At 35.1% G+C, this 12,831-nt stretch overlaps 1 protein-coding gene across 1 annotated transcript in view; it reads left to right on the top strand.

Moving 5' to 3' along the window:
• The window catches only part of norpA (no receptor potential A), a 138,921-nt gene that overhangs the window by 69,690 nt on the left and 56,400 nt on the right, over positions 1-12,831 (top strand). Inside the window, exon 2 of the mRNA XM_085948923.1 lies at positions 1,405-1,509. Coding sequence (XP_085805049.1) covers positions 1,453-1,509 — 57 coding nt within the window. The 5' untranslated portion in view covers positions 1,405-1,452. The remainder of the gene's footprint in view (positions 1-1,404; positions 1,510-12,831) is intronic.

Below are 12,831 nucleotides of genomic sequence, written 5' to 3'. Positions count from 1 at the left end.
ATGGCCGCGCGGCTTAAGCGTCCGCATATAGCGTCATGGGTCCCAGATTCGAATCCTGGGTCTGGCAAGTACACATAATATTGTTTTTCAATTTGTGTATGAGTCAGAGTATTGACCTAATAGGTTGAGCAAGTACCTAGCTGACATCCATTTCTAGTAAAAAAAACCGTTTATACAAATCTCCACTCTGTGGAGGCCCTTATAATCATATTAAGATCGTACATGATCGGAATGTATGTTATTGTACAATGCCGTTGTATTTAACACGCGTTACATGATATACGGTAGTTCCGATTATCCGGCCTAAACGGGATTATAAGAGGATCGGATAACCGAGAACGATAACGATATAAAAAAGTCGTACCCTACTGAAAATATGTGAAACCTACTAAGTAAAAATAATTTATTTTCACACGGTATGTCTTTATTTCAATTAAACATTTTCGATTACTATTCTAAAAATTAGTTAAAATTATGTTATATTTTTTATGCGTATGGTACGTTGTTATGTTCTCTCAATTCTTTTCTATGGTATGGAAGTATGGACGATAAACCAAGAGATGTCACGGAGACTTGAAGCTTTCGAGATGTGACTGTATAGACGCATCCTCAAAATTCCTTGGACTGACCGGGTGACAAATGTTGAAGTTCTCAATCGAATGAGGAAGGACCGAGAAGTTCTACGTAGTATCAAAACCAGGAAACTACAGTACCTCGGCCACATTATGAGAGGACAAAAGTACAGCATTCCCCAACTTGTCATTCAAGGAAAGATCAACGGTAAACGGTGCCGCATTTCGTGGCTTAAGAACCTCCGTGATTGGTACGAGTGCATCTCCACTGAACTGTTCCGGGTAGCAGACGACAAAGATAAGATCGCCTTGGTGGTGGCCGACCTCCGCTAGGGGATGGCGCAATACGAAGAAGAAGATATTTTTTTAGTATTACATGACAGTGACTATGTTCGCATAACCTGGAATATCTAATAATCAAACGTCGGGTAATCGGACAAAACCAGCGCTCGAAATGTAAAAGAGCGCTCGAAAATTTTCTGAGGATATTAACAAGGTTATCAAATTTTATGTGTATTTTATAAACACAAGTGTGCTAGAATTTTAGTTATATCTATGGCATATCTAGCTCATACGGTCAAATTATTTTGTCCGTGAGACGGAGCGATAACTTTACAGATTTCACGAACCGGAACGGCGCTCCGGTACGTTCCTGTCCATTTCGAGCCCTGGACAAAACACGTAATGTCTAGTTCTATTATCGTCATTCACGTTATTTACTTGCGGCGTGTACGCGTTCAAGTTTTAATTAATTTGTATTGAGCCATTATTTGTGATTATGGGTCAGTTAATAAACAAAAAAATAATAGACGTTTATTTTTATTTCCTCCAGGGAGCGGCGTGACGTCGGACGCAAGTGCGTCCTCCCCAACACGACACCATGACAAAAAAGTTTGAGTTCAACTGGCAGATCACAGTTCCCGAACCACTCTTGCAGGTGAGACATCTAATATTTTATTTATACTACAGCTCTTGCCAACCATTGATCTATTAGTATTTATTTGTTGGGCTATCACCGTCTGTTTTCCTCAAAGAATCTCAAGCAACATGCAACGATTGCAGTAGCACTAAACGACTAAAGGGGCTCCCTAAAGCCTGCTGGATAAAGTTCAGTAGATGAAGGATGTAAAGGGCTAGGGGAGGCCTTAGGCGTATTCGATTTGCGTAACGACACTAATGTAGTGATTATACATATATGGCGCTAGTATTCATATTTAAAAATATTACAATAATTGAAATGTACGACATTAATGATGTAATTTACACAATCCAACATTTTAGTGAGACCGAGGTCGCGCAGACGGTCTGCACACCCGATGTGTATTGAAGAATAACTGCAATTAGCGATTGATGAGTTGTTGTGATTTTTAATGCAACCTCAATTTGCGTAGACATACCGAAGTAAAAATATCCCCAAGGCTAAGGCTGTGGAGGAAACTTGCAACAGGTTGTAAGGACTAAGGAGTGACGACATTTTCTGTATGCATTGGGTTGTGGTGCCGAATATTACGATTTAAAATAAAAGAATGTATGAATCGTTGTATCATCATCAGCTAGGGTCGATACACTACTGGGTGAAGGCCTCTCCTGGCGCTCTCGACTCTTCTCGGTCCCTAGTTCTTTGCTGCCACGTACACCGACCAAACTGTATGAGCTCGTCTATCCAACGGGTTTTAGGGCGTCTCTGTAGGCGTTTTGTAGTGCCCCTTGGGTACCACTGTAGGACGGCATTTGTCCAGCGGTTGTCTACTCGCCGAGCGACATGTTTCCCCCCGATGGCAAAGAAACAAAAAATACTTCAGCCCTCATTATCCGGAAGCCAACTCAATAAGGGTGCTAACAATCCCCGGAGGAACGGTAATGAGTAATGACTACCTACCGATGACAATTGCCACGTACAATTCCAGAACATTGTCCAGCGAAGCCAAACTCGTTGAATTCCAGAAGGAACTCGACAAATATATTGTTATAACCCCGCAACTTTGAGCCTATCTTTATATTATTATCAAGTAATAATTACACGATAAAAAGAACTTTTTATATACCACGTTTTTAAATTTTCTGCTCATCATATAATCATATAAACTTGACAATTCTATGTATTAATAATTTAGGACAAATAAGGCAATTGTCAACAAATCATTTTTTGCTATTTTGCAATAAACAAACAAATATAGAATACTGAAATGTCATTTTGATTTCCATGGTAACGCACGTATATATTAATAATTTAGTTGCTAGGACCCCCCCCGTAGCAACCGCTAACAAATGACGCGAGCCGAACGAAATATAATTTGTCATAAAAATTCAACATGCGTCCATTTAATGTTCTGTTTATTGTTAACAATAATAACATATTCATTGACATGTTTTTTTTTCAAGTAAATGGGTAACGTTTTGTCATCTTTACACGATTTAAGAATTAAACCAGTTTAAATATAAAAGGTGTTTATATGAAAATGATCCCGCCGTTCCATAACAATATAATAGGGAGCTCCGGACGCTTGTCATTTAATTGTGGCTTAATTTTATTTTTCAAAAAACTCATATTTAATTTTACATAATTTAGTTTGCACAATATATTTATCTAAGTGCCTATGGAGGTTTCGTATCACCCGACTGGTCCACCGGGGATTCACCTATTTTCCAAACACGCTCGCAAACTCTTTCTGTTTATATCCGCAGGTCGCACAGCGCTAGTCATTTACAATATTTATAGAGCTTGACTTGTAACAAGTAGCTTTTCTTTGTAGTAGACAAAATAATATTTGTTTTGCAGCCGAAAATACTGAGAAAAGGACATTTCTTTTTCGAAACATAATCACGGTAAATACCTAGAATGATGTGATAGTAATTGAAATCATATTCTGTCATCTTATTCCTTGACTTTTCCGGTGGTTATCAGCCTCTCCAAATTATTAGCACTCACGTAAGTAATCAAAGTGTTCCACCAGTAACAGTTTTTACTCCTCGTAATCACGTACGTACGTGAAACATACAGGGTTACCAATTTAATACTATAGATTTTTAAAACGTAATAGCAGCCATATTTTTTCTGATTCCCTCCAAAATTTACATTTGTGTTTACCAATTTATATATACCTGAGATTAAAAAAAGGTTTAACAAATTTATACAAACAACTTCAAATAACAGCACAATTACAATTTACTGGATTCCTTCACACATTGGAATTCTGGGGAACGAGAACGCATATAGCCTTGTAAAAACAGCAACTCTTGAGAGGAGCATTGATAAACTCCCCATACCGTATACAGACTTTTTCGAAACATTCAAGAAAATAGCCAAAACTGAAACAGATAATTTATTAAAAGAACAAGGTCTAACAAAAGGAGAAAAGTACTTTCAAAGTTATTACAATTCTGAAACCATACCATGGTATACCAATAAAATGCTAAATAGGAAAACAATCATCACAATCAATCGCTGTAGAGCGGACTATTATAATCTTGCCTCATCCCTGGCTCGCTTGGGTATAATAAATGACCCTGGGTGCCGGTGCGGAAGTGAGACTGAAGATGTTAACCACGTTGTTTGGCAATGTGCTCTGTATGATACCCAGAGACAGCGGCTTCTTAAAGGTTTAAGTAAACAAAAGTACCAATTGCCACTGGATCTTGCGATGTTTTTGGCTCGGCCGAATATCAAGGCGTTCCAGTGTGTCCAAATGTTTCTGAGTGAGTGTGGCCTACAAGTTTAAACTGTTTTTGTTCTTTTTCTTTTTTTTCCCTCTCCTGTAAATTTGTATTGTAATAACTGTATGAGTAATTATTGTAATAATATTTATTAATAGTGTATGTTAAAAAGTAAAGCTAAATAAGACTCAATTGAGACTTCGGAGCTTAATAAAAAAAAAATTGACCTACAGACCTTATTATTCATAATTTAATTTAAAAAAATTGAAATTAACTATTTTTTTTATTCAACGAATAATTCAAATAAGTTAAGAATGTAACATTATAATTATTATTGAATAAACATAATTTTGCCAATATTAGCTCAATTTGGAAAACGCTTCAGTGACTCCTTTAGCATAGTGGTTGATGTGCGTGGGCGCGATACCCGATAGATGCAGGTTCGATTCATGCGGGGTGTTTTTCTATTGGTTACAATATATTTTCTCAGAAGTGTTTTCAAAATTAAATATGTATGTTTAAAAAAAATTGAGTTAAATGGTAATTTTCTTGATATTAAGAATCCAACCCGTCAAAAACGTAAACATGCTACTGAAAATATTAATGTTGTGATCAAAGTTTCTATGAAAATCCATAATCCACAATCAATTACACGTCGTCCCGATAACTTTCTTATGACACTACATGGAATAAAGATTTTCATTTCAAGGCGTCTAAAATACAGTTAAAACAAGAACTTAACCCGAATGACCATATATTTTGGTGAATCAAAATTTTGCTCATTGGGCTTTAGAGCAACTTGAAACAGACCCAATATATCATGAAAAAATCATCTTCAGCGATGAATGTCACCTTTGGTTAAATGGTTTTGTAAATAAGCACAATTGTCGCATTTGGAGTAATGAAAACCCATATGCTATTCTTGAAATACCTTTACATCCACATAAATTGACAGTTTTGTTTGGTTTCTGATCTGGAGGTGTAATTGGGCCGTATTTTTAAAAAACAAAAATGGCACTGCAGTTACTGTAAATAGAGAACTCTACAGAAACATGATTACTGATTTTGATCTGGATGATATGTGATTCCAACAAGATGGTGCAACATGCCATACAGCTCGTGACACAAATCAACTTATTGAGAAAAAAGTTCTGTATATATATATCTCTTATTTAATAACCCTTTAAATTGTCAGTAGAAGACAGCTCCAGAAACTTGTTAAGCCAAATATTTTCGCAAACCAGAAATTTAGTGTAAGGACTCAATATCACAATTGACTTACCTTCTAATGTGAGGAACACGTGAAAACTAAAAGGCTTTCGTAAGTCACATAGTCCTGGTCATACAATTTATTTTTACCGTGAACAGATTCACATGTTGCGTGGTGATACACGGGGGGTGTTGAGTATTTTTTCTGAAAAAGTGGCAGCGGGCCAAATAATAACTTTGGAAATCTCTGGATTACATAAAGGTGTGTCTATACTGTACGTTTTTCGTTGGCTTGCTTTTCGGTTTTAATGTTAGATGAGCACTTTGAATAAGTGCCTTTCGGGCGATTATTTTGGCGAGAGCTGATATACTGTTCACATCACTCCTGATTAATGAGTATCATAAATACATCAGAAATATCAACTTTTAATGTTGAAGTAATTACTCTGCATTCGGCGGCATTGGGTATTGGTAAATACGACGTTCTTCTAAAACTCAGATATTTTTATTATTAATCCGACAGTTGATGGTCATCACTCCGAATGACACAATACAATGCCTTTTCAATGATGGCGATATTACATTTGGATCACAGATTATGTTAAATATACAGATATACTATATAGCAGGGTTTCCCAAACTATGTTCCGCGAAACACCAGTGTTCCGCCGAACCTGAATAGGTGTTCCGCGACCATTTGGAAAGGTTTTATGCACTGCAACACATTTAAAGATTTTCTACTAAGTAGAAGTAAAATAAGTAGAACTAAAATAATTAAAGAATCTACTTCATATTGAAAGGCGAGTGATGATCAATCTCCACTGATGTTTATGACGTATGACGTATCTAGAAAGGTCATGGCTCCCACAAGGGGGCTGACAGGCCTCTAGCCTGGGGGCCTGGGCTTAAAGGGGGCCCGGCGTGAGAGATCGACCAGCCAAGTGAGATAAACACACATCACAAACATTCACTAATAGTTAAAAAATGTCGCCTGCGACGCTGTTTCACTTCAAGCATACTAACATTTAATAATATGTGGTTTTGCCCTACTTACAATTTTTAATTATTGTCGATATTTGACATGTCCATAATTGTGCATATCCTCATAAAAGTGGGTGTATTAAAAATACAAAAAATCGCTAAAAATACATGTAATTTTACCTCGAACACCATTTGGAATATGCAACTGTAGGTCGTCACATTGCTTTTATCCTTAGCGATAAGTAGGGGGCCCGCCAAAGATCCTAACCTGGGGGCCCGCTTCGGGATGTACAGGCGGAGGACCATCTTTTGATGAAAGATGAAGAGGATGAGGCTGACAAGTCTTGTCAGTTTAACGACAGTTGCCAAAATTGGCAGAATGATTAACTGCGCTAATAAATAACCTACAAAATAAACTAAGTGTTCCATTGCAGAAAAAGTTTGGGAAATCCTACTATATAGCATGGTCATATATTGAAATAGAAAATAATACGCCGCCGCTTGAGTTTTTTTTCCTGAAAAACAAAAAAAAACTATATAAAACCCCCTATTATACAAACCAATCACAGCTTCGCTTACAAATCGTAAATGGTGACTGACCTCCAATAGGAAAAGACCCAAGCTACCGAATCTTAGGTATAACTTAGTACTTGTACGTACTGCATAAATCTTTATTATATTAAAAACGTGCTTGTTTTTATTATTTCAGTTGAGAGTTTTAATAACAGATTGGTATCTACCTATTATTATATAATATATACTCGATATATTAATTCACTGGGCAATTCAAGTAATAATTATTATAATCTCCCAATTTGTGCAAGATTTATTCCATAGCAGTGGCGAAGGGTGGAGGTAGGCTGTTTAAATCCGACATAAAAAGTGCACACTAAACATTGTCAGTCAAACGTATTTGTATTCATTGAACTAAGACTACAGTGTGTAAATAGTGTTTGTTGGTTTTTAAAATTCAATTAAACTTTGCCTAATCCAAGACAAAATAGAGAATAGTAAAAAAAATATTCATTTATTTATAAAATATCTCAAATTCTGCCATTAAACCATACATAGTTTTGGGTATTTTACGGATAGAACAATATTTTAACAAATAAGTATGACTGAAAAAGTGTGGACTATTTTTGTCGGATTGCCCATTTCATACCTAAACTATGTTGGTTCGGTTTAGGCAGAGTTTCATTGAAGTTTAAAAACTAACCGAAACTATCTGCGAATTCTATTCTTAGTTAAATAAAAACAAATAAATGTGACTGAGAAACCACCGTTCGCCACTTTTACATAGATATTTTGAAGTTTAAGTAGGTAATATTATCAAGACAAGACAAGAAGTAAGGTAACATACAGTTCGTGTACGCGATCTGATAGATGTTGCCAGCCTGCTGAAATATCAATGGGCAGGATTTTGTATATATAATGTGTGTGTGTACCTATAGCAAGATACACCGGAGCTTTGTCATTCCAGTCACATCTGTGAATCGGACAGTAAATAAATATAAGGTACGTGATGACAATCACGTAGAGCTATTTTGGTGCACATTCAACGTTGAAGCATTGAATGAGTTACTTTGACCTACCTATGATTGTAGTCTTAGCCTGTTGCAGATACACCTGGTACAAAATCGCACAGGACACTGTCAATACTTTATAATAATATTACAAAGTATTGATTTTCTACTATGTAAACGCGTAGCATATAATATATATGTGCATGTTCAACTAAATACCTAATAATTACAAGATAAAAAGAACTTTTTTATATACAACGTTTTTAAATTTTCTGTTGAATCATATAAACTTGACTTGACTAGGTTAAACGATCAAAAAAATTTGAATTTGATAGAAATAATACTGAAATGTCATTTTGACATTTCATATTTATTTTCATAGTAACGCACGTATATATTAATAATTTAGTTGCTAGGACCCCAGAACCCTAGCAATCAATAATAGTGGATTGGATTACGGATTTCTTCCGAAATAACTTTTCATACAAAACAGAATTAATTGAAATTGAATTCAATTATACTTAGATGGCTAAAAGTTTCAAATGTCTAGCTAGTCGGGAAGTTAGTTAAAAATCGATTGCAAGATTTGTACTGGATAAACAACCACCGGACAAATAAGAATACGACCTAAAAAAAACTTGTAAAAAAGGATGAGAAGGTGGGCTAGGCCCTTATGCATCACTGGATCGACATCGGATGATTAAATAAACTTAAAAAAAAAAAAAATATTTGACGAATAATTTACAAAATTTGAACATATTATGTACATAATTTGAAAACACACTACAAAAAATCTTTGAAAAAAACAATTTATTGAATTATTAGCAAGTGCAAGTAAGTAACCCACGTTAAGAGAGTTTGGTTGTTACTAACGTTGGCTTGTAATCAAGGTAAGTAGGTATATCTTATTACTGGTACCTATATTGATTCTAACCACAATAGCCGATTGCCCATATTGACGTAATTTGTGAAGTGCTTTAAATGTATGAATATTAGTTCATTTTGTCGTCATTAGGTAGTACACGGGTGGCTCAATTGGTAAAGCACATCAGCTGAAATCCAGCGTATTCGGGTTTGCGTCCCACCCGACGTGTTAGTCGGTATATATCTGGAGTGTAATCAAATTTTGTATATTATGTTACTGATCATAACACAATATCTACAAATTCTACATGATCTACTTGTAGGTGCTATAAGAAATATATCTTATTATAAATCAATCACAAATGGGATATCTCAACGAGAGTGAATAAAACAACTACAAGTGACACCATGGGCAATTCGCAGGTGTATTGGAGTTATTAGCTACAATGCCTATTTGGGTTTGGGTCGAAATCCCGAAGGCCGAAATTCCGAATGCTGAAATCCCGAAGGCTGAAATCCCGAATGGCCGGAATCCCGAAGGCCGAAATCCCGAAAAATAAAAAAAATACAAACAGTACCTAATAATTGCGCAATCTTAACACTTATCTTGAATTGCGCAAATTTTACAACTGAGACAAAAAACCATTTTGTGGAAAAATTGTTCTACACGGTTTCGGCCATTTGGGATTTCAGCATTCGGGATTTCGGCCTTCGGGATTTAGGCTTTCGGGATTTCGGCCATTCGGGATTTCAGCATTCGGGATTTTGGCTTTCGGGATTTCGTCCGGCACCCTGCCTATTTTAGTAAACGATGCCAATGCAGCTCCGAATCGCTTTTGCCCCCAAGTGCTACTGTAGAATGATTAATTGTTATTCCAAGTCATAATAATTATGTGTTAAGTATGTGTATTTGAATCCAGAGAATATTTGCTTCTAATATCATTCTCCGTGTCCATTTTAGCACTACCTACCCCCTAGATTGTGATTGTATAAAATCTATTAAAATACACCACTATTGTGCCCATCCACACTCTAAATTATGAAACGTACATAAATGGTGACTTGTGTGCATTTTGCATTATTTTGAATATAACAATAATTATGAAATGAACTTTAATTTATGTATGTTATTAAAAAAAATCGTAACAGAATTAAAAACTGTATTTCCCCCTTGTCGTATTTAATAAATTTGTAATTTAGATTACTTACATAGAGCGAGCGCACAAGCGAATGTTTAGCTGGGTAAAAATTTGCATAATGACTTTATAAACACCGTGTAGACAGATTCAATCAACGGGCAATTAGTGCTGGCCTAATTTTACAAATTGCATAAATTACACCTTAATCTTTATTGGGAAATTTTTAATTAACCCTATCACTATGGACACCTATTGCATTTCCTGACAGGTCCGTACTCAGACAAATAGGCCAATAAAACGAATATAGCAAGTATTTCTTCTACTTTCATCTGTTTTATATATAACGTCATCGACTGTGGTAACTGATAAAGTTTCGCATTCGTTATCTAAAATGGAAAAAATCTATTATTGAAATAATATTCCTTTCTCGTTACAACTGACGGGTTAAAGGACGCCAAGGCTCAAGGACTGATTTTGAGTCCCCTCACGTTTAAAATAAATAAACACCATAAATCCCACTACCAGATTTCCAAGTAAAAATATCAATGTATATCTTTCCTAGAATCACACCATGTAACTAAAAAGAGCTATTTTTGAATATGACATTGATAACACATAATATTATTAGTAGTTTATTTTTTGTTTACATACAAGTACCTTATCTATTTGAATGGTTATTTATAGACCCTTATAATGTTAGTTCAAATAAATTTGTCATGCTTCGAGTAATATTGTTTTCCTACTCAATGTACGATAAATATCTACTTATTTTTTTTAAAGATTTTCGTATAATTTAACAAATGTACGTCTGATTTGAACTGTTTCGAGGCCCCCTTTAAAATCTTTTGACAAATTGACATATGCATCAAAGAAAATTGTTGCTGTTCGTTGAAAGAAACATCGCTTGTCTGTGATCATTCTACTTGTGACATCCACCAAAACCTTTAGTGCCAGTCAACATAGACTGCAATCAAATGTAGCTTCAACCTTAGTGATAATTTACTAATTTAGTAGTTATAGATAATCCAATTACTTTCTTATTCCATAATACTTTAAACCAGTGTTGCACAACTTAATTGATATAAAGGCTAATTTATTAATTATTTGTGTAGAAATATTCTAAACTACATTTAATTATTTTTAATTTATTTGTTACATATCAGATACTCCAATCACTCTCCACTCTGCGTTACATGCATAAAATAAATGTATGAAATTAAAAAAACAGCACTGTATAGTTTTAAAGGTAATTTGTTGATGAATTACTTGAACTACATTTTGGTCTGCGGGTTGTGCATCAATACTTTAAACGTAAGGCAGCATGAGCAAGCTTAGTATAGACGTACATAATTATAATACCTTATACTAGATAAATTTATATTTTTTAATTCAATTGTTTTGGTATTAGGTTTGTATATATTTTTTTAATTTGTGTTTTAATTGGAGGTGGGGCCCTTTAGATTTTGTATAGGGGCGGACAGACGGGCATGTTAATATGGTTTCTTCGAACACTTGCAATCTGTAGTTGCAAATTATTAATTTAAGTTTTCTTAAAGTGTGTCATTGTGTTATGTGTCAATAATGGACTAGCAAATAAATGAGAAGAGTAAGTACCTTCCACCTACCCCTCAAATATGTTCAACATCCAATTTAGCCGAACGACCCTAATGGTGATATCAAAAATTGTCTGGCCATCACAATTTTGGCGCGAAATCGCAAAGCCAGAGGCCGCCAACTTTATCGCCCCGCGGGATTGTAATGCACCCTCCTCTCTCCCGCTAACCGGTTTCCCGCGCAATTTTCCCGCCCTTGCGTATAATGGAGTTTGGTTTATTTGGGTCACGGCCTCGCTCGTCTTCCAGGACCGACGACTTGCGTTTGACTTTGTGAACCGACGGATTTAATGTGGGGCTCGGATCACAGGTGTTAAAGGTCAATCAACGAATCACGAGTAAAAAGATTAGAGATCAAACGCATATTTAACATGTACCTTGACTTATTAAAAAAAACAAATCAAATCACTGACCTTGTGAATGAATCGAAACACAAAAAATAAATATGCATATTCAATATTCTATAACATAATAAGAATGTATTAAATCTCGTGTCCGGAAACTTGTACGTATGCAGTTCGCCGTATCACACTTAACCGTGAAATGTTGTATCGGAAATATATGGCCGTATATTAAAGACCGTCCAACCTCTTTGGGTCGTATAGTACTGACATAAAATTCATGTCTAAATAAAACACAGTTCTTGTCGGTTTACACTTTACAGGAAGCCAGCAAAAACACATTTTGAAAATAGCCGATATACTAGATTATTTGTTAAGTTGGGTTAGGTTGGGTCTTCATTATTGAATCCATGAATGTTGCCAAAATCAGCTATGAAAATTGAATTAATGTTCATATTGAATCTAATAAAATTGGAGACCGTATAGTAAACCGTCATCTCTTTCCGATAAGAAAGCTCACGGTGAACTGTGCCACGGTGAAATGTTTTCGTACAATTTACATGTAACCATTAAATCTAGATTATGATATTTATTTTAAACTACTATGTAAACATTAATACTATCGACCGAGAGTACTTGATGGAATTTGAATTTAAATTCTAGTGGATTTAAGTTTTGTACTATTCCAAAACGTAAATCAACTATATAAAAATTGTAAACTAATGTTTAACCAATCTTTTTATACGTCACCGACATTGGTGAGTATTTTTTTTCTCTTATTGCATCATTGCATAATATGAGCTTATTCCTTTTTGTTATTGTACCTACTCCGAATTTATCTCAAGCGAAGTTTATAATAATATTAGATACAATGACGAACAAATCTGAAACAAAATTACAATGTAATTGCCATAATAAATATATATAATATGCAT

Source organism: Rhyacophila brunnea, unplaced genomic scaffold (assembly GCF_057557595.1).
Source record: "Rhyacophila brunnea isolate RB1 unplaced genomic scaffold, BYU_Rbru_1.0 scaffold_21, whole genome shotgun sequence".
Lineage (NCBI taxonomy): Eukaryota > Metazoa > Arthropoda > Insecta > Trichoptera > Rhyacophilidae > Rhyacophila > Rhyacophila brunnea.
This window is presented reverse-complemented; position numbering and strand designations above follow the sequence as displayed.